This window comes from Capra hircus, chromosome 15, assembly GCF_001704415.2.
Source record: "Capra hircus breed San Clemente chromosome 15, ASM170441v1, whole genome shotgun sequence".
NCBI lineage: Eukaryota > Metazoa > Chordata > Mammalia > Artiodactyla > Bovidae > Capra > Capra hircus.
This window is the reverse complement of record NC_030822.1, coordinates 2,876,638-2,898,361: the sequence shown is the minus strand read 5'-3', so window position 1 is coordinate 2,898,361 and position 21,724 is coordinate 2,876,638. Positions and strand designations below refer to the sequence as shown.

The following is a 21,724-nucleotide window of genomic DNA, read 5'->3' as shown; positions in this document are numbered from 1 at the left end:
CTTGCAGTCCAAGGGACTCTCAAGAGTCTTCTCCAACACCACAATTCAAAACCATCAATTCTTTGGCACTCAGCCTTCTTTAGAGTCCAACTCTCACATCCATACATGACTACTGGAAAAACCATAGCCTTGACTGGACGGACCTTTGTTGCCAAAGTAATGTCTCTGCCTTTTAGTATGCTTTCTAGGTTGGTCATAACTTTCCTTCCAAGGAGTAAGTGTCTTTTAATTTCATGGCTACAGTCACCATCTGCAGTGATTTTGGAGCCCCCAAAAATAAAGTCAGCCATTGTTTCCACGGTTTCTCCATCTATTTGCCATGAAGTGATGGGACCAGATGCCATGATCTTATTTTTCTGAGTGTTGAGCTTTAAGCCAACTTAGTAGCAATAATTCAGGTTTGTTGAAAGCTGACTGTGTCAGGCACTATGAACCATTTAATGTAGGTCATTTAATTATTATAATAATTCTGGGTCCAGTTTATGGTTATTATTACTCCACAGCCCTTGATGTAACCACTATGTTACACAGCCTCCACCCATGTAATATTAATTACATGTAAAGTAATAGTGCCTCCAGGTTGAATCAAGAGATTTTAAAGAGTGAGGCAGAGAAGGCATTCAATCCATTTTATATAGTGTGACTAATAGTAGTGGTAAAGGCTAAAACATGGAGGTCTTAGAAAGAACCAAAAAATAAAATAATAAAATTGCCAGACCAAAGAGACCAGCAGTTTCCTAAGCCAGGTTCCACATACATCACCTCTCTCAAATCTCCTGGCAGCCTCTTTCAAAGCTTCGGGTACAAACTAAAATCAAGGCCATTTTAGAGATAAGCGAAAGGAGCACCAGGAGGATGAGTAAGCAGCCTAAGGGCGCACAGCCAACGAGCTGCTGGAGTCGCTGCGAGTTAACCATTGCTCTGCTTCATTCAATTAGCACAATTCTGCATGCTTTCCAAGCATCAGTATTACCCATCAGGGTACCGCAATTAATCCTGTTCTCCATGGCATTTCCTTCCTAAATATGATGTTTGCTTGGCACCTCCTGTTGCTGGGCACTCATATTTTCTCCATGTTTCATTATCATAAATATCCCTGCTATGAATTTTTTGCATGAAGTAATTTCTTCCTAATTGCTGGATCAAAGAGACCAGCAATTTCCTAAGCAGATCTGAGCCAATGCCCAGGGCCTTCAGGAAGAGTCCAAGTACCTGCCCCCCCCCACCCCACCATACTAAACTCAGTGAATGTTGCAGATTTATTTATTGATACTCATGGAACATATTAGCACAAAAGGGGGATTGTTCTTCACGCATTGAAGTGCTAGCCAAACAATTCCTTTTTCCACGCGATGTTTGTATTAGTCTTCTGTGCTGATAACAATGGATTAAAATCCTGGCACAACACACCTGGGTCCTCTACCCTGGGTATTTCACACAGCTGAAGTCAGGATGTTGGCCAGCTACGTTGTCATCGAGACCTGTGGGTCATCTTCTAAACTCATGGGCAGAAGGCAGGTCCTTCCTGCTGTAGAATCAAGGTCCCCATTCTCTTGCTGGCAGTTGTCCAGGAATCAGTCTCAGCAACCAGAGAGCTCTTAGGTCCTTGCCCCCATTCTTAGAGCTAGCAGCGGAGAGTATTCCTCAAATACCCATTCTGGAAGAGCCCAGGCCCTTTTAAGGGTTCCCCTGGCTAGGTAACGCCATCTTAAATAATTTCCCTTTTAATTAACACAAAATCAACTGACAATTGGGCTCATCACAAGAGCTATATCTTATCATAGTCACAGATTCTGCTGAAACTCAAGGGACGGGGTGACCTGCGTACATAGGGCGGGGGGTGTGGGGTGTGGCGGGGATGTAGAAATCTCAGGGCTATATTAGTTACCTCTGGCTGCTGAAACAAATTACCACAAACTTAGTGGCTTAAAACAACATATGTTTCTCATCTTTCTGGTCTGGAGGTCACAAACCTGAAATGGGTCAGCAGGGCTGCAGGCCATCTGGAGGCTCTGGGAGAACAGCTGTCTCCCTGCTTTTTCTAGCTTCTGGAGTCTGCCTGCATCCCTTGACTAACTGCCCCTTCCTCCATCTGCAGAGCCAGCAGGTACCGTCTTCCAGCTCTGCGTCCATCATCACATCTCCTTTTCTGACCCTGCTGCTTCCGTCTTAAGTAACACTGGACCTCCCTGGGGAATCCAAGCTCATCTTCTCATCTCGAGATTATTAATTTAATTGCATCCCTAAAGTCCCTTTTGCCATTTAAGGTAGCATATTCACAGGCGTCAGAGATTAGACTAACTATGGGAGTTGTTATTCTACTTACCATAAGGATCATCCTCCAGTCTTGCCTACCGCAATGCTTTAGGGGTTGTTTTGTTTTTATTTAGATATAATTAATATAAACATTTTCTTTTCTGAATTTGCGTTAGAGATCTGTGTGTGATATCAGTTTGTAAGACTTCTATTTGTAACCTTTCTTAGTATAGTTTGCATGAAAAATATACATGTATATATTGCATGGATTATTTCCATTTTAAAAAAATTTTTGGCCACACTGCAAAGCATGTGGGATCTTAGTTCCCCGATCAGGGATCAAACCTGCGCCCCTGCGTTGGAAGTGTGGAGTCTTAACCACTGGACCAGCAGGGAAGTCCCACATGGATTACTTCGTATCACTTATCTAAAGCCTGCTTTTCACTGAGTGTCTTTCCTTTCTCTCTGATTTTTATTTTAAGAATTTTTTTTTTCTACTCAATGAAACCTTGTCATCTCTCAATATTGTATATTTGACAAAAGCCGCCTTGCCACTGACAGTCTCCATTCCCTCAACACACAGAAAGATACCTTCTCTCCAGATCCGGGAGAAACGTGCTTGTCTGTTCTCATCCTGTGTGTATTTTTTTACTATTTCTCAGTTGCAGTTTGGACCATTTGGAATTTTTTCAGAGTATAAAAGTGAAATATGACGCTGAAAAATCTCAATAACATTTCTTACTCTGGGACTCCTTTCAACAGTGTGGTTTTGTTTCACATTTTTATTTTCTGTATTCTAACAGTGAGAGGCACTTACTCAAAGCATAGTCATTCCCGTGGTCATTTCTCGAAGCACGAGTACTGAGTGATACCACCGAGTGATTTTCAGCTCACAATATATTTTTTAACTTTTTTTTTCAGTTAGGTAAATCCACCACCGTTACTTTTAAGCACTTCCCAGCATCATTGTCTTCACTAACATCGTCTGTGCGTTCCCGCCCCTTTTTCTCCCACATGGTTTTCACAACCAGTTCACCGGATTCTCCCAAATATTTCATTAAATTGTTATAATGCAGAAAGCAGAGTCACCCTTCTTATCGTTACGCTTTCTCAGCAACTGGAGAGATTAGCTTTCTATTTCTTCCTGTATTGTCATTCTACTAACGTTTCACAGTTTTCCCTGAGCAAAATTCTTCTGTGGTAGATTAAATTTGTTCTTAAGCGTTTGAAGGTTTTCTATCATTATTACAACAAATTTAACATGAATGTCAAGCAATCATAATAGTAATAAAAATAATTGTTCAGTTCACTTATATCTATACCTCAGATTAATTTATGTGTGTTTGTCCAGTAGAGTAAATCTTCCATATTCATGATGGAACCATCATGGTATCAATAAATTGCAAGAGACCCTGAACGGCCATGATATGTAATAATTTATCATTTTACTGGGGTCCAAAATTGAGTCCCTCCCACTGCAAGGCTGCTGTGTAGAGAAACTCATTCTGCTAAGGGGAGTAGCCAGCCACCCAGCATTAGAGCAATGCTGGGTATTATACGTCTTTCACCCTCCCCCTCTTTCCCTTGTTGAGTCACTGTGAATATTTTCACATTAAAAGCTTTGAAAAATCTCAACAAATAAATTTGCTTCATTTTGTTTAATCCAATGTTTCTCAAACTTATCTGAGAACAACCATTTTTCTCATGGTGTACAGTGTACCATGAAACACCAGTTTGGGAAACAGTGGTTTAATACTTAGAGAATGATTATGGTTTTAAAAAAATCATTTAAAAGATAATTATCCCCATTAAACTTCACTTTTACAGACGACATAGGCGAGGATGTTTCTGAGTTGGGATTTTCCCAAAGGTCTGGAGACTTATCTTGCACAAGAATACATTCAAATCACCAGCAAACGTGATTTTTCTGCTTTCTTCACTTCCCATTTCTGCGCCATTTGTTTTCCTTGCCGCATAACTGGTTCACCAGTCTTACACTCTGCAGTTTGTTTTATTTTGCTTTATTTATTCATTACACAAACACATCTGTATGCTTACTGTATACTGCTCTAAGTGCTTTGCTAATAACCATCCATGGAACCTAAAACAACCTCATGAAATAGGTCCCATTCCAATTATTCCTCGTTTACAACTCAGAGAGCTATAGTTTCAAATGGTGACAAGCATTCTTGCCTAGATCCTATCTTTTAAGGAAACTGTCACAAATATTTTCTTTCAGTCATGTTATTGGTTCTACTATAAACATAAACATACTATGTAACGGAAGAAAACCTTTTTTGTTTTTAATATGCCTTTGCTGCTGCTGCTGCTAAGTGGCTTCAGTCGTGTCCGACTCTGCAACCCTGTAGACGGCAGCCCACCAGGCTCCCCTGTCCCTGGGATTCTCCAGGCGTGAACACTGGAGTGGGTTGCCATTTCCTTCTCCAATGCATGAAAGTGAAAAGTGAAAGTGAAGTCGCTCAGTCATGTCTGACTCTTAGCGACCCCATGGACTGCAGCCTACCAGGCTCCTCCGTCCATGGGATTTTCCAGGCAAGAGTACTGGAGTGGGGTGCCATTGCCTTCTCCAATATGTCTTTAGTCAACATGAAATATTGAAAGACACTGATCACCTTTCTTAGCTTCCACTGAGACAATTATGTTTTCAATCCCTTTTTCAACGTTAATAAGGTATTCTGCTCCTTTGCTTTACTTGTTTATACTGGGCCACTTGTTTCCACACGTTGTGTTTCGTGCACTAAGGTAAAGATATAATTTCTAAGTTCATAAGTGAATTGAATGAAAGTTCCCTTCTTTGGGGAGGGAAGGTGATGCAAATTGTATTTTCCTCGGCCAACTTAGTGTGTAAACACCAGTGCAGTGGTGACTCTGCTGCTCTGCACTGGACACTGCAGAACGCAGAAGGTTCCAGGCGAGCGTAATATGAGAAAGGGCAGTGAAAAGGGAAGGAGACCATCCAGGGCCACATAGGAAAAGAGTCATGTCCGATACATGCAATGGAGTGTTACTCAGCCATGAAAAGGAATGGATTTGAGGCAGTTGAAGCGAGGTGGGTGAACCTAGAGCCTGTCATACAGAGCGAAGTAAGTCAGAAAGAGAAAAACAAAATACAGTATATTGATGCGTATGCTTGGAATCTAAAGAACTGATGACCTATTTACAGAGAAGAAATGGGGATGCAGACACAGAGGACGGACTTGTGGACACAGGGGCTAAGGGGTGGGTGGGACTAGTTGAGAAAACGTCATTGACATTCATGCCATCATGCGTAAAACTGATGACGAGCAGGAAGCTGCTGCACAACACAGAGAGCCCAGCCTGGCCCAGCGTGATGACCGCCCAGGGTGAAATGAGGGTGGGAGACCTCAAAGGGCGGGAGTATGTGTATAATTAGGACTGATTCGCACTGTTGTACGGCAGAGCCCAACACACGAACTGCCTTACCGGCAATTATCCTCCAATTGGAAAAAAGGCTCATGCTAGAAAAGATGGTGATTTTGAGAACTTTGTAAATCTATCCAACTTGATACCTGTTTTCTACTATTCCATTTCAGTTTCCCCTACAGATCTAAGAAATTACTGAAATAGAAGAAGCCTCAGATCAACTGAGTGGACAGACAGGGCTGGCAACAGCTCTGTCTTTCTTTACTTTTTAGTTAGCCCTTAGAAGGGCAGAGCGTACATTCATCTCACCAGTGGCTATCTGCCCACTGTGTGATCAGGTGCCCAGCAGACAGTGGTTGTTCTCAGTCGCTCAGTCGTGTCCGACTCTTTTCGACCCCATGGACTGTAGCCCACCAGGCTCCTCTGTCCATGGGATTCTCCAGGCAAGAATACTGGAGTGGGTTGCCATTCCCTTCTCCGGGGGCTCTTCCCCACCAAGGGACCAAACCCGGCTCTCCTGCATTGCAGGCGGACTCTTTACCAGCTGAGCCCCCAGGGAAGCAGCCCACAGCGAGTGCCCAATAACTAATAACTAGAAGAAGAGATGAGGCGGCTCTTTGACCAAACCAACCAGCCAAACTTTTCTTTTAAATTCAGGGCAGCTGGAGACTTGCTCCATGGGTCAACAAGAAAAGAAGTGTTGCAAAGTCTTGACCCTCTTCTGAAGTCGGTCTGGGGTGGGAGAGAGCAGGAAGCTTGGAGCGATGCAAAGGGGACAACAGAGCCTCTGGGCCTGGACAAACAGCAAGAGCTACAAGGCTTTCCTGGCAACTGTCAGTCCCTGAGAGACAGGTCTGTCTCTACAACCCCAGGTACACCGCACCTGGAAAGGAGAGTCAGCCCTTTGCATCCCAGAGGTTCTCGAAGCTCGTGAGGTCAGGACTGAGGGACAGTTAAGCGACCAGAAAAGTTCCCACCGCCTACAATTATCCCTGTCTAGTCACCTGGTACCTAGTGACCAAAATACCTTCAGACCCAGGGAAACAGATGCTGTATATGGACTGAATAGATACAGCCCATCAAGGGAGCAAGCTGGTCTCACGCACTTCTCTCTTTTGTTCAGTCTTCATTCCTGTCTTTATTGCCTCCCCTGGCTTGTCCCCCACCCCCCACTCTCCTTTCTCTATTCCGAGCTCTTACTCCTTTCCCATTAGGGTCTAATGCCCTTAAGCTTCCCTTCCTCTGCCTCGGATTGCAGACCACGCCTTTGCCCCTGCCCCAGGCTCTCCCCGGTCCTCTCGCCCTCTCATCTCCCCGCCTGAGCGTCTGCCCCCGGAACCCTTGGTCCCCTTCACGCATCACTAGGAGCCGCGGGTGTGGATTCCGCGATGCCTCCTTCCCTGCTCTGTCGCCTCGGTGGGGTCCATCGCCAGCTCTCCTGTTGCTCAGAGATGTGGAGGCTGTTGCTAAGAGACCGTGAAACGTCAGTACCTGGCCCTCGAGGAAAAAAAAAAAAAGGAGCGAAAAAGGGAGCAGGGAGGGAAGAGAGAGAGGGAGGCAGGAGGGAAGGACCTGGCGGCAGCCACCAGCCCCAGCAGCCTCGGCACCTCCGAGTTTCGGTGAGAAGCACCCGAATTCCGTGAACTTTCTTCCGAGCCGCCCGCCTCTCTCGGTTGCCCTTTGAGTAAAGGAAGGGGAGCAGCAGGGGTACCCCAGCGCTGGAAACCCCGGAGGATGCCGCCCCAGGATCCCGGAGCCAGCGAGGAGGAGACGCCGGGGGAGGGGAGCAGCCCGGCAGGCAGTCTGTCCTACTGAAGCCGCGCGCGGGGAGGCCAGGATGAGGCAGGGGCGCCCGGGTCTGCCGCAGGAGGACGGCTGTGTCCTCGGACCCGAGTAAGTGGGCTCCCGCGGGGTGTGGGGTGCAGGGGAGCTGGGGCTCCGAAAGAAGCGGTCTGGTTACGGGGAGCGGGGTGATCTCCCAGTGGGTGGGATGGAGGCTGCAAGCGTGAGACGAGAGCAGCGCCGGGCGGAGGCTGAGGGGAGGGCACGTGAGGACGGCGGGCGGGCAGGACGGGCCCGGGCCAGGGGCCGGGGGCTGGGGGCCGGGGCAGGGCTGCCGGGCGTGTCTGCGCTCGGCCTCCCGCCTGCCCGGTGCGGGTGTGGGCGCCCGCTGGGGGCCGAGGGCGGAGCGGGGAGTCCGTGGGAAAGGGAGCTGGGTTAGGGGTGCACCGGGGTGCAAGATAGTGGCGGCTCTGCAGGAGCGCGTGCAGGAGGAGGAAACTGAGGAGGTGCGAGCGCGGCCACGGCGAAACATGCGGCAGGCCCAGGAGAAGAACGCTCGTGTGCGTGTGCGTGTGTGAGTGTGTGTGTGTCTGTGTATGAGTGTGTGTCTGTGTGTGTGTGAGTGTGACTGTGTCTGTGTGACCGTGTGTCTGTGTATGAGTGTGTGTGTGTGTGACTGTGTGTGTGTGTCTGTATGAGTGCGTGTCTGTGTATGTGACTGTGTCTGTGTATGTCTGTGTATGAGTGTGTGTCTGTGTGTGTCAGTGTATGTGTGACTGTGTGTGTGTCAGTGTGTGTGTCTGTGTGTGTCTATGTTTCTGTGTGTGTCTGTGTTTGTGTGTCTGTGTGTGTCTGTCTGCGTGTGTTTGTGTGTGTGTCTGTGTGTGTGTCTGCGTGTGTCTGTGTGTGTCTGCGTGTGTGTGTGTGTGAGAGAGAGATGTGAGTGCTGAGTGTGGAAAGGGGGTGCAAACAGCCAGAGTGTGTGCATTTTTCTTAGAGAGTTGTTCAAAGGTGGGACATTTGCTGCTGATGGGGGCGGGGCCAGGAGACGCAGCAAACGCGAGGAAGGGGCGGGGAAGGGGCCGCGGGAGGGCCGCAGGCCCGGTGGGAAGGCAGCGGGCGACCCCGGTGTGACGGTGGGGCGAGGTGCCCACCGCGCAGAGGCGGGACGCAGAGAACAAGGAGCCGGGGGTGGGAGGCAGCGGGAAGCCGGGACAGCGGACGGGGAAGCGGGGTGGGGGGGGGGCACGGCCGGCCCCCTGATTGCTTTCCTTATCGGCAGAGGGGCGTCTGTCCCCGCCCGCTGAACGCCGAGCCCGCCAGGACCGTCCGGGACCGTCGCCTGAGCCCCGCTAGTCCTGCGCCTCCGGACGCGGGGCTCCTCCCGCCACAGCAGCCCACAGCCCGGCTCGCCTGGGTCCTCCCCTCTCCAGGGTCCTCGGGAGACACTGAGCCCGCGGACTGAGGCAGCAGAGGCCCCTGCAGACCCCCTTCGCCCCGGGATCCTTCCCCAAGACCGCCACCCCTCGACCCTCCCAGACTCGAGCCCCCTGGGCCCCTGGGAGAAACGGCCTCTGAGACCCCGAGGGCAGGAGACACAGCAGCAGCCCTGGCCGCGTCGTCGGCCCAGACCTGGGACTGGGCTTCCGCGTCCCAGGACCTGTCAGGCCCCCCGGGAGGCACCCCTGTTGTCCCCCACGCCCCTCCCAGCTCTCAGACACGGTCCACGGCGGGGGGCACCCAACAGTCATGGATGAGAAGGACCCCAAAGGCCGCCAGGGGCCCTTCCCCAACGCGCGGGCAGCTGGTCCCTCCACATCCCTGTGTCCTCCCTTTCTCGAGCTCTGATCATCTGTTCGAACGCTGGGAGACCTCCGCTGGGTGGCGAGCCCCCCTAGTCTCCAAAGGGGACCTCCAGTGGCGCTCACCCAGGGAGCCCTCCGGTGCCCAGAGGCCCCTGGGAGAGGCTTAAGCCATGGCCCCCAGTGCCCCCGAGCCCCACCTCCCAGGGCTCCGGCGCCCGAGGGAGCAGCTGCCCTTCTGAGCGGCTGACTCGATTCCACCGCCAGAGCCCCAGTCCCGATGGGCTCCGTTCAGCACCACTGCTGCCCACAGCCGAAGATGGGCGATGCCTCGGCCCACCGGCCCTGGCCTAGGCCCCCGCGGCCCGCCCTGCTGCTGGTGCCCCTCCTTGTGGCGGCCGGGGTGATGCCCTCGGACGGCGGCGCCAGCTGCCCGGTGCTCTGCACGTGCCATAACCAGGCGGTGGACTGCAGCGGCCAGCGGCTCTTCTCCGTGCCCCCGGAGCTGCCCGTGGACACGCGCAACCTCAGCCTGGCGCACAACCGCATCGCCGCCGTGCCGCCCGGCTACCTGACGTGCTACCGGGAGCTCCGCGTGCTCAGCCTACGCAACAACTCCCTGGTGGAGCTGCCCGCTGGCCTCTTCCTCCACGCCAAGCGCCTGGCGCACCTGGACCTGAGCTACAACAACCTCAGCCACGTGCCCGCCGGCATGTTCCAGGCCGCGCATGGCCTCCTGCGCATCGACCTCAGCCACAACCCGGGGCTGCGCCGGGTGCACCCGCGCGCCTTCCAGGGCCTGGCGCAGCTGCGGGACCTCGACCTCAGCTTCGGGGGCCTGGCCTTCCTCAGCCTCGAGGCCCTCGAAGGCCTGCCCGGGCTGGTGACCCTGCAGATCGGCGGCAACCCCTGGGTGTGCGGCTGCACCATGGAGCCCCTGCTCAAGTGGCTGCGGAACCGCATCCAGCGTTGCACCGCAGGTAAGGCGGCGGTGGGGGGGTGGGGGGGCGGTGGGGGGGTGGGGGGGCGGTGCGGGGGCGGGGAGCTGCCCACGGAGAGCAAAGGCTCCGCGGGAGAGGGAGGGGCTGGAGACCCCGCCTAGGGAGGATCGGGACCTGGGCTGGCCTCCTCCGCACTGTCGAGGATGCCCAAGTCTCTGCTGTGCGTGCCCGGTGCCGGGGACCCTGCTTAATAAAACAGACTTCGCCCTCACCCACCCCCGTGGTACTGATGACCTACGGCGACAGACAGACAGAAAGTCAGAGCAGCTCATTAGTAACCGACAGTGTTGATGGAGCATCCACCATGATCCCCACACTGGGAGGGTGTTACCTCCTGGGACCCCACTCTTGTTAGCCCCATTTTACAGGTGAAGAAACTGAGATTTAGAACAATGAAAAGACTTGGCCAGAGATGCTTTTGTGAAAAGTGGCAGAGCCCTGGAGAAAACCCAGGTTTATGTGATTGCGAAGCTCTGTGCTACTCTACCAGACTGCTCTTTAAGTGTGCCGGCTACTAGAAGAAACAGAAGTGGCTCACCCTATTTATTTTAGTACTTACTATCCGCCAGGCCCTATTCTAAGTATATTATGTTTTAACTCATCCCCTGGTGGCTCAGACGGGAAAGAATCCGCCTGCAATGCTGGAGACTCAAGTTTGATCCCTGGGTCAGGAAGAGCCCCTGGAGAAGGGAATAGTTACCCACTCCCGTATTCTGGCCTGGAGAATCCTATAGACAGAGGGAGCCTGGTGGGCTACCATCCATGGGGCTGCAAAGAGTCAGACACGACTGTGCAACTAACACCTCATACCCAGCTCTTCACATCCTCACAAGAACCCTGATGAGACACACACACAAAGGAACCAAGGCTCAGAGAGGTTCGGAAACTTGCCCAAGGTCCCACAGCTGTTAAGGGTGGAGTCAGGATTCAAACCCTGGCCGTCTGGCCGTCTATCCTGATGAGGCAGGTTCTAGGCTAACAGGAAGGGTCGGGGCTTGAGTTCCGGGCCGGCCGAAGGGCCTCTGCGAATTCTGCGAGGTCTGGGCTTGGGGTGGAGGGCTCAGGTCTGAGACGAGACCCTGTTCCTCGGCAGTTTCCGAGCCAGCCTCTATGGGGAGTGGACCGGGGCCTGCAGGAGCCTGAACCACACAGGTCGGCTGGTAGAGCCCTGATACCACCCCATCCCTGTCACTAGCAGAATGGCAGCCGGAGGTTGGTGGGGCGCCCCTAGGGGCTCTCCCAGAAACTGGGCGCAGAGCGTGTTCAGAAAGAGGGAGGCTGAATGAGGTGGGGGCGGGGAGGAGACCGGGTGGGGAGCCCAGGATCGAACTAGTTTGGGTGGGGGGAGGGCTGTGGTCCGGGTTCTCCTGCTCCCGCTGAGCTGCGGGAGGAAGTCCTCTGGGACCAGCTGGGGGCCGGGGCGGGGAGATGGTGGGGAGGCGGCCGGTGGCCTGGAGCCGCCCCCTCATAACCCAGCCTCTGCAGGCTGCGCCTCCTTCCTCTCGCGCGCTCTCGCACTAAGGACAGAAAGGTCCTGCTGGGTTCCTCCTCAGGGAGGGGCTCCCTGTGTCCTTGGGTCCCCGAGGTCTCCGCTGCCTTTCGGGGAAGCGCAGGGCCCCAGCGAGCGGGAGAGGGGTCCCAGGTCCCGTCGGGGAAGCCTCGCGTCTGTACAAACGGGGAACCGCACTCCAGGGAGGCCACGTAGCTGGCCACAGGCCGCAGCCAGAAATGCCCCCTCCGTGTTGGCGGAACACGCTTTTCCGGTATCTCTAGGATAATCTCTTGGGGGCAAAGAACTTGCTAGTGTAGGGAGGACGAGGTGGTCCTCTTCACTTGGTGTTTTTCTGCTTCCTCCTCCCCTCTTCTTGATGGGATTCCTATTACTGTCCCTCCATTTTGGACAAATCCCCACACACTGGGCTGTAGGACCCCCTTGGGATATAAATCAGGTTCAAGGCTGGTCCCTGAATTAACCAGAGGGCTTTGTCAGCCCGCAGGCTCCTGTGCTGCCCTCTTGAGGGCTCTGCCAATCGCCCTTAGGGTTCCCACACCCCCCAGCCTCACGATGGACCGCCACCACCCCACTCATGCCTGCAAGAGACTTTGGGGTTCAGCATCTTCCGGTTCCAAGACGATGATGTCTTGATGGTCAACCCCAGGCACCATCTTGTCCTCCGCGGGGTCTGGGCTACTGTGCACACAGCCTACAGGGGCGCCTGAGCCCTGGGGCTGGGGGGAGGTTCATCCTTCTTCTGAACCTGACTTTCCGTTTCTAAGAATCCATTTCTCAGAATCATGTTCATCCACTTCTCAAGGGAGTCGATTTCAGTCCAGCATTTTATTCTTTTCCTTCAAAAACTGCAGAATGAATTCACAGCATTTATGTACCAAATAGCTTTAAAAGCTCCTTCGCATTGACTCTCTTAGACATTGAGCTTCAGTGATCCACTTCTTACATATCACCCCTCTTCATAAGAGCCAGAAAGGCAAAAAGACTTGCCCGGGTGAGCGTTTGATTGGTATCTATCCCCTGAGCAAGGAATACCTGGCTTCAAGGCAAAACTGCTACCCACCTGCCACTCTCCCTTCCGAGGCAGAGTAATGTGGAACCACTCACAACCACGTGCAAATGCATGGTGGATGTTGTTGCTCAGTCACTAAGTCGTGTCTGACTCTTTTACGACCCCAGGGACTATAGCCTTCCAGGCTCCTCTGTCCATGGGATTCTCCAGGCAAGAAGACTGGAGTGGGTTGCCATTTCCTTCTCCAGGGGATCTTCCCGACCCAGGGATGGAACCATCAAGGAAGCCCAAGGAGAGAGAAAGAGGGGATTTGAATCCAGGCTGGTAATTTCATATTCAACCCTACATTCTTGTGTATCTGGAAGAGTTGCATGGGGTCATAAAAAGACACCCGGCTTTGGACTGCACAGAGTCATTCATTCTCAGATTCAATGAACAAAGGTTGCTTGCGCATTCACTTGGACAGGCGCCTGCTCTAATGCTGAGGGAACTACAGGGAGTAGCCCTGACATTCAAAGAGAGCAGACATAACAAACTGGGCGATGGTGATCAGCTCAGCTCAGTGCAGCTCAGCCGCTCAGTCGTGTCCGACTGTTTGCGACCCCACGAATCGCAGCACGCCAGGCCTCCCTGTCCATCACCAACACCTGGAGTTCACTCAGACTCACGTGCATTGAGTCAGTGATGCCATCCAGCCATCTCATCCTCGGTCGTCCCCTTATCCTCCTGACCCCAATCCCTCCCAGCATCAGAGTCTTTTCCAGTGAGTCAGCTCTTCGCATGAGGTGGCCAAAGTACTGGAGCTTCAGCTTTAGCATCATTCCCTCCAAAGAAATCCCAGGGCTGATCTCCTTCAGAATGGACTGGTTGGATCTCCTTGCAGTCCAAGGGACTCTCAAGAGTCTTCTCCAACACCACAGTTCAAAAGCATCAATTCTTCGGCACTCAGCCTTCATCACAGTCCAACTCTCACATCCATACATGACCACAGGAAAAAACCATAGCCTTGACTAGACGGACCTTAGTCGGCAAAATAACATCTCTGCTTTTGAATATGCTATCTAGGTTGGTCATAACTTTTCTTCCAAGGAGTAAGCATCTTTTAATTTCATGGCTGCAGTCACCATCTGCAGTGATTTTGGAGCCCCCAAAAATAAAGTCTGACACCGTTTCCACTGTTTCCCCATCTATTTCCCATGAAGTAATGGGACCGGATGCCATGATCTTCGTTTTTTGAATGTTGAGCTTTAAGCCAACTTTTTCACTCTCTTCTTTCACTTTCATCAAGAGGCTTTTTAGTTCCTCTTCACTTTCTGCCATAAGGGTGGTGTCATCTGAATATCTGAGGTTATTGATATTTCTCCTGGCAATCTTGATTCCAGCTTGTGCTTCTTCCAGCCCAGTGTTTCTCATGATGTACTCTGCATATAAGTTAATTAAGCAGGGTGACAATATACAGCCTTGACGCACTCCTTTTCCTATTTGGAACCAGTCTGTTGTTCCATGTCCAGTTCTAACTGTTGCTTCCTGACCCACATACAGGCTTCGTACATTGGAAAAAATAAAAATGATAAGCAGAACAGCTAAGATAGAGGATGCTCAGAGGAAGGTGAAGCGGGGTTGCTACTTTATATAGAATCATCAAGGAAGCCCTCACGGATAAGCTGATATTTGAGCAAAGTCCCAGAGGAAGTGAGGGACAGAGCTATGCAGAGATCAGGGCAGGAAGAACCCCCTCCCGAGGGGACGAGGGGACGAATGCAAAGCCTCCTCATGCTGAAAGGGGACGAGCTTGGGTGAAGGCAGAAGTGAACTTGGATGGAGCAGAGCCAACCAGGAGGAGAGGAGAAGGGACGGGGCAGGTCCTTGTGGGAAGAAGAAGCCGGGGAGGGTTTTAAGCAGACAGTGACCTGGCAGGCTTCACTCTTGTTTTTCTTTCCTTTATATTGACGTATACTTGATGTACAATATTGCGCATGTTAGGAGACCCGGGTTCCATCCCTGGGCTGGGAAGATCCCCCTGGAGAAGGGAACGGTTTCTCCATGCCTCTTTTCTTGCCTGGGTGAAAATCTCATGAGCAGAGAAACCTGGTGGGCTACAGTCCATGGGGTTGCAAAGAGTCGGACACGACTGAGCAACTGACACTTTCTCAAGCTCTCTAACTATCCCTCCCCACCCCGGGCACCCCCAGGGCCGCCGTCAATTCATTCTCTAAGTCTGTGAGTCTGTTTCTGTTTTGTAAGTTCATTTGTAAGTTGTTTTTTCATTTTTAAGTTTCTGCGATGTCATATAATATTTCTCTTTCTGTGTTTAACGTAGACTTCCCTCGGGTTGACAGTCTCTAGGTAGGGCTTCACATTTAAAAGGACCATCTCAGCGTGGAGATGGTTGAAGGGCGGAAGCCTGGAGACTGGTTGGGAGGTTATTGTGAGAGGCGGATAATGTTGAAATCCCCTCAAAGCCTCAGATCTGCCTCTAGCAGGGACTACTAGACTCGAGGCAAATTACTAACATCTCCAAGCAGTCATCGCCACCTCTATAGTAATATTCAGTAGGTCCAAAAATCCTTGCCCTGAGGGTTATTGAGGGCGCTAAAGAAGGTGAGTGAAACTTGAGGCAGCAGAAGTAACTCAGTAAAATCCCAGCTCCGCCTGGACAGGGTGGGGGGCTCTCCCCTCCCGCCCTCCCATCCAGGGCCTCAACCCCCGCCCCGCCCCCGTCTCTGTGTTGCAGACTCTCAGCTGGCTGAGTGCCGAGGGCCCCCGGAAGTCGAGGGCGCCCCTCTCTTCTCGCTCACGGAGGAGAGCTTCAAGGCCTGCCACCTGACCCTGACCCTGGACGATTACCTCTTCATCGCCTTTGTGGGTTTCGTGGTCTCCATCGCATCCGTGGCCACCAACTTCCTCCTGGGCATCACTGCCAACTGCTGCCACCGCTGGAGCAAGGCCAGCGAAGAGGAGGAGATCTGATGCGGATGCCCAGCGCCCCTCCACGCCGCCCACCACCGCTCCACACCACCCCCCGCCACGGCTGGCCGGCCGCCAGACACCTTCCCCAGCCACCCGCTGCAGCTCCTGGTCCCCTCCGTCGCAGCTCAGGCAGGGTCACGAAGCCATCTTTGTGTGAACGTCTCGGGGGAGCCAGGCGCTGCGCTAGGAACAGGAGCTGCCAGCTGGATCGGACCTCCACCCTGGCCCCCAAGGCCCTGACCTCCAACAGAGGAGCGAGAAGCCGAAACTTCCCTTCAAGGCGTTTTGGCAGCACATCGAGTGATGGAGGCCCGGAGGACGGGTCGTCTACTGTCGAGAAAATCCGAGGGCATTACAAGAACGAGGCGATGTGTGAAGTGCCTCACCACAAGGAACACCTGCTTTGTCCGTAGACAGAGGAGGGCAGACACCGGCCGACGACACATGTGGCGTGTGGACAGTGACAGCAATCAGACAGAGCGGGGGCAGGACGGGACCAGAACTTTACCCCCGACGCGCTTGGCCACCAGGTGAGACCCCCTCCCGCTGACCGCCCTTGCCCCATCCTACACGGCCAGCTGTCACCCGTGCCCAGCTGTCACCCGCAGACGAGCAGGTCCAGGCAGTGACCCCCTGCAGCCCCCCTCCCCCCCACCTGCTGCCTGGCACTGGAGCGTGGGCTTCTGAAGGGGAGGCAGGAATCCTGGCGCCCTAGGACTCTTCACCTGTGACTCTCCCTGTGCCCACACCGAGGGGTCCCTCCAGGACAGTGCACCCTGCGGTGCAGCCCTGCAGCGTGACCCCGGGGCCTGATGGAGACGGGCGCCACAGTCGTGACCGCAGGAGGGTTCGATCCTCCTTCGAAGCCACAGCCCCATTTCAGCAAGAGGATGAGAGAGCTGCTCACTGCCCAGCACCTGCCGGAGTCAGGCACAGTGAAGGGCTCTCTCCAGAGACAATTCCCATCCACGCACACAACAGTCTGCTGAGGTAAGCATCATCGTGCCCATTTTACAGATGAAGAAACCAAGGTTCAGACAGGTTAACTCACATGCTACTTAACAAACAAAATGAAACCCCAATAAAACTCCATCACAATGTCCTCTAACCTTCTCTAAGTTCAAATTCCGATTGGATGAAGCTCCCAGAAAGGACCCGGCACTCTCCTGGGGCACTTGTAAGTCTGTCAACTCATTGATTACAATTCTCCCAGCAACACTGCCTAGTGAGTGTTATTATTCCCATTTTACAGAAGATTCAATTGGAGCGGGTTGAGTCTCTTACCCCAGGTTACTCTAGAAGGAAGGGGCTAGGCAGCTCCACTCAGGGCGCCCTGTTTAACCGGTCAGTCAAAAATCAAGGGATCACGTGCAAAGCACAGTTAGCAACTCATCTTCCTCGTCGTCTGTCTCTTCGTGGTCGGTCTCATCGTCGTGATCATGAGCTTTCCCGTATTTGTTCAGCGCGGGACAGTTTGTGAAGGGCTTTGGTACCATTCTCCTTGACTTTTCACGACCCTGGGTGGGAGGCAAACCACAAACATCCTTACAGCTATTTTATAGGTGGAAAAATAGACTCCAGAGCAGGTACGACTTGTCTGCGTGGCAGGGTGGCAACTCAACTCCATCTCGGTCCGCTTTCCAGGGCTTTCCTGGATGCTTGAGGAAGAAAGGGCCTGAGGGGGCTCGGCACTGCCAGCCGTCAAGGTCCCTGGTCGATGGGCTAAATAAAGGGCAGTGACATCCTGCAGGTTAGAGGTACTCGCATCAGGTCAAATCATAGAAGACACCTGACTTGCAAAGTGTCAACAACACATCAGAGCTGGCGGCCGTGGTGGCGGTCGTGCAAAAGACAAGACCTCTGGGAAACGGGAGAGAAAGCTGTGTTCCCCCATCCTGCCTACGCCTTTCTGTCTGTGTTGCAAGAGATACAGAGGCAACAGGAAGCAGTCCGCTCTGCAGAATGGGGGTCCCCTCTAGGACCCAGTCCCATAAGCTGGCAAGAGGGGCAGAGACGAGATTAAATCGGGGACTTTCTACCGTGCCCTCGGCTCCAGTAAACTCGCCTCACCCATCCTCCTGGCAGGGTGCAAATGGAGAAGAATGACAGCATCTTCCGAGGAGTCTTCCCCGACTCCTGCTTGGCTGAGCTCGTCAACCAAGAGTGCCCGACACTACGCTGGAACTGGGGTGCCTGACCCTTGTCTCTTCTGTGTCTCACGTACGACATCTAGGCCAGAGCTCTGCTCCTTGACTATGGGAGCAGGACTGCCCCCACCCTCTTCCACTGTGTCCAGGGGCCGGCAGACCAGGGTCGCTCTCTGCGAGTCCAGCCAACAACAAAAAGAGTGTTTGGGGAAGAACTGTTAGAAATAACAGTCCTACCACAGTTAAACCTCCCACAGAGGGGCACCATATACATCTATCAAAATGTCTTAGAGACTCTGGTTTGCTGAAATATAGTTAACATATTTTAAGACAGGATTTTTTTTTTTTTTTTTTTTTTTTTTTTTGCGTAGGACTAGACCAAACAAGCCAACCCTTGAGATCAGATGTTCTCTCTAATAATACTCTTTAGTCCCCATTGACGGCAAATCTTTCTGAATAGGATACAGGCTTTTAAAGAATAGATGCTTCTCCAGCTACTAAAAGGTCCCCAGTTAATAAATCGCAATGTAAAATGCAGTTAACTTCCCTATGGCCGTGGAATTGCCTGCTTCTCCCTTGCCCCTCACCACCATCGTCTTGAACAGGCTCTCAAAGCCAGCCTCTAGAGGAAGCTTCTGGAAATTATCTAGCCGCCTTGGTTGGCATCGTTCCCACAGCCCTGCTGCCCAAGGACCCACGATGTGGCTCCCCCAAGGCCTCACTCGGTTTTGTCCAGGCTGGTTAACGTGTGAGCCTTGGGGTATCTCTGAGTCCGTGTGTCTGTGCGTGGGGTTCCGTGGTTGCTGATGTCTCCTGACACGGCTCCCGTCTCTCTGGAGCCTGAGTTCAGTTCTCTGACGTGGTCTACTCAGCAGCCTGTTTACCGTACAGCTCACTACATACAGTAAGATGGAATCCCTTCAGGCTAGGGGGAGGAATAGCCGCTCAGAAAACACAGGAGAGATGAGGATGTAACTGAGGCAGCCTACTGACGTCCTGCCTGCCTCCCTACCCCTCAGGGAGCTGTCCTTATCACAGAAGATAAGGGCATGCCGAGCCTGAGGATAGCAAAGCTTAGCTACCCAACAGGGCTACGACGGTCAAGGTCCGGGCCAAGAAAATTGTTCTTTAGAAAAGACACCACTTCTGTGCACACCCGATGAAAAACCCTCATCTGTATCTCCATCCCCACAGGGATTCCCAGGAAACCCTTGTCGATGAAGGTCCCCTAGGCTGCTAGGGGCTTCCTAGGGGGCTCAGCGGTAAAGAATCCGCCTGCCGATGCAGGAGACACAGGTTTGATCCCTGGGTGGGGAAGATCCCCTGGAGAATGAAACGGCAACCCACTCCAGTCTCCTTGCCTGAGAAATCCCATAGACAGAGGAGCCTGGTGAGCTGCAGCCCAGGGGGTCGCAAACGACTGAGTGACTGAGCACAGCGCACGTTGCTATAGTTTACCGGCTCCTTTCGAGCAACTTGGTGTATGGAATGTGAACAGACCAGGACAGCTGCTTCTCCATCGGGGAGACCTAGGGCCCCGTTTTCCCTAGAGATGTCTTTGCTTGTATCACTCTGACATTGGTTCCAGCTCTGAAAGGGTATCAGGAGACATGCTTGTCCATTCCTCCAAAGAACATCTTCCTGGAGAAGTTCATCTGCTCTCCCCAGCTCCAGAAGGAGGCAGCAGGGGAGGGGAAGAGGCAGGCTGCAAGGTCCCTTGCCGAGCACCCGCGAGTTTGCCACAGCACACTGGCTGGAGAGTTCTGGACCCAGGGAGCTCTCTCGACAGCAGAGGGCTATGGTCTGGGGGCGGGAGGGTTAGGGCGGGGCGGGGAGTGGGACGATGCCAACCTTTGTATGGAGATGATTTTATAACCATGCACTTTTGTAACTGGGAAGAATTTTTCATACACATACATTAATAATAAAGAGTGTATAGTTTAACAAATTTTCTAAAGAGTCGTGGAGAGGAGGAAGGGGGAGGGAGGCAGGCAGGGAAAGAGGGAGAGAAAAAGGAGGAGGAATCAAGCGAATGTGCCAAAATATACACACCAAGGGTCCATGGGGAGGGAGTGGATGGAATAATTAGGAGAGGTGCCAGCCATGGAGGTTCCGTGTGGGAGTAGATGGAACCTCACAGAAGCATATTTCTCCCAGGCAGAAAAGAATACACTTGCGTCTGTATGCCCACACCCACTACGTGTAGGCATATTTTGGTGCCTGGAATTATACAAAGAAGAGAGCATATGTCTTATATGTGTTGGTGTTTGCAGCTTGGGTCATCTGCAAAGCATGCCAAGGCAAGTGGGTGCGCCTGTCTAGTTAGCATCACTAAGGAGGGTGTGCTTGGGAGATGGTCCATGCCAGCCACGTGGACATGATGACGCCAGCTCAGATGCACGAGTAAACCAGGCATCTACACGCACAGCATAGCGGGTGGATGAGGCCCTCACGGGTGCAGCTTCAATCCCTGTTCTCATAGGTTAATGTATTTTCTTTTTTAAGGAAGGGGTTGGGGACTTCCTTGGTGGCTCAGACGGTAAAGACTCTGCCTGCAATGCAGGAGACCTGGGTTCGATCCCTGGGTCAGGAAGATCTCCTGGAGAAGGGAATGGCAACCCACTCCAGTATTCTTGCCTGGAGAATCCGATGAACAGAGGAGCCCTATGGGCTACAGTCCATGGGGTCGCAAAGGGTCAGACATGACTGAGCGACTAACACTTCCACTTGGTCCAATGGTTAAGAATCTTCCTTGTAATGCAGGAGACACAGGTTCAATCCCTGGTCCAGGAACTAAGATCCCAGATGCCTCAGGGCAACTAAACTCACATGCCACAACAAAGACCCAGCACAGCCAAAATAAATCATTAAAAATTTAAAAAGGAGAGATTTTTAAACCTACTGCATCTTGCAAGTCTTGCCTACACATCATTAGGAATGAGGTGGTTGGACAGTGTACCTTGGGAACAGAGACAGGAAAAGAAGGAGCAAAATCGACTTCTATAGGTACGAAGGCAGCCATGGCTATCCCGGTGCTCTAGGGAGGAAGTGGCTCTAAGCCAGAAGTGGTTCTTTCCACCAATGCACGTCCTAATCTCCCTCTGGTCCTCCCACTCCAGTTGCCCCAGAGTACAGACAAACATTCCACGCGCAGCTCGAAGCCACTGAAGGGAATGCACTGACTCAGCACTCAGATGGAAAGAACAGACGCGGCCCCAACCAGTGTTTCCAGGAGTCTTCTCGAGAAGGGCAATGTCTTTCTCTTAAAGTAAGGACTGAAGGACTTCCCTGGAAGTTCCGTGGTTAAGACTCTGCGCTTCCAACGCGGGGAGTGCAGGTTCGATCCCTGACTGGGGAGCTAAGATACCACAAGCCGTGTGGCATGGCCAAAAAAAAAGGACTTAAAAGACACTGTATTGAACAAGTGCAAGATCAAGACTCAGGGCCGTGAAATGAGCTGATATCTCAGGAGGCGAGACCTTGTCTGTCTCACTCAGTGCTCTCTATCCCTGGCGCCTTGCAATTTATGATGATGCTGGTAGTGATGAAACATTTATTGAGTTTGGTATATGACCAGATCCTGTGCTGAGCACAGCACTTGAATTAATGGGCTTAATTCTCACCACAACCCGAGACAGATCTTCATTATACCCATTTCCTGATGAGGAAACTGAGGCCCAGACAGATTACACAGCGAGTAAGTAGCAGTTCCCGGTTTAGTTTAGACCCTCAATAATGTTCATACCTGGGCACTCCCTGACTTCAGGGGACAAGAACAATACACGGCATTGAGAAAATCCACTCTCACTCAGAAGTCAGCTTTTAGTTACAAAGACCCT

General features: G+C 52.3%; 1 protein-coding gene across 2 annotated transcripts; it reads left to right on the top strand.

The window, feature by feature from the left end:
- On the top strand, window positions 7,082-15,763 carry LRRC55 (leucine rich repeat containing 55). Of its 2 annotated transcripts, none has more exons than XM_018059080.1 (3): window positions 7,082-7,554; window positions 8,726-10,225; window positions 15,503-15,763. In XM_018059080.1, the coding sequence occupies exons 2-3, from the start codon at window positions 9,526-9,528 to the stop codon at window positions 15,736-15,738; spliced, it is 936 nt and encodes a 311-aa protein (XP_017914569.1). In that variant the 5' UTR covers window positions 7,082-7,554; window positions 8,726-9,525; the 3' UTR covers window positions 15,739-15,763. The 2 variants fall into 2 exon arrangements, with proteins under 2 accessions (XP_017914569.1, XP_017914570.1); XM_018059081.1 differs by lacking the exon at window positions 7,082-7,554 and adding an exon at window positions 7,769-7,949.

Excerpts from the sequence above, each read along its gene's own strand:
- LRRC55 (XM_018059080.1), top strand. The coding sequence starts at position 9,526 with ATGGGCTCCGTTCAGCACCACTGCTGCCCACAGCCGAAGATGGGCGAT. Across the intron at positions 10,226-15,502 it reads CATCCAGCGTTGCACCGCAG|ACTCTCAGCTGGCTGAGTGC; the intron begins GTAAGGCGGCGG and ends TCTGTGTTGCAG.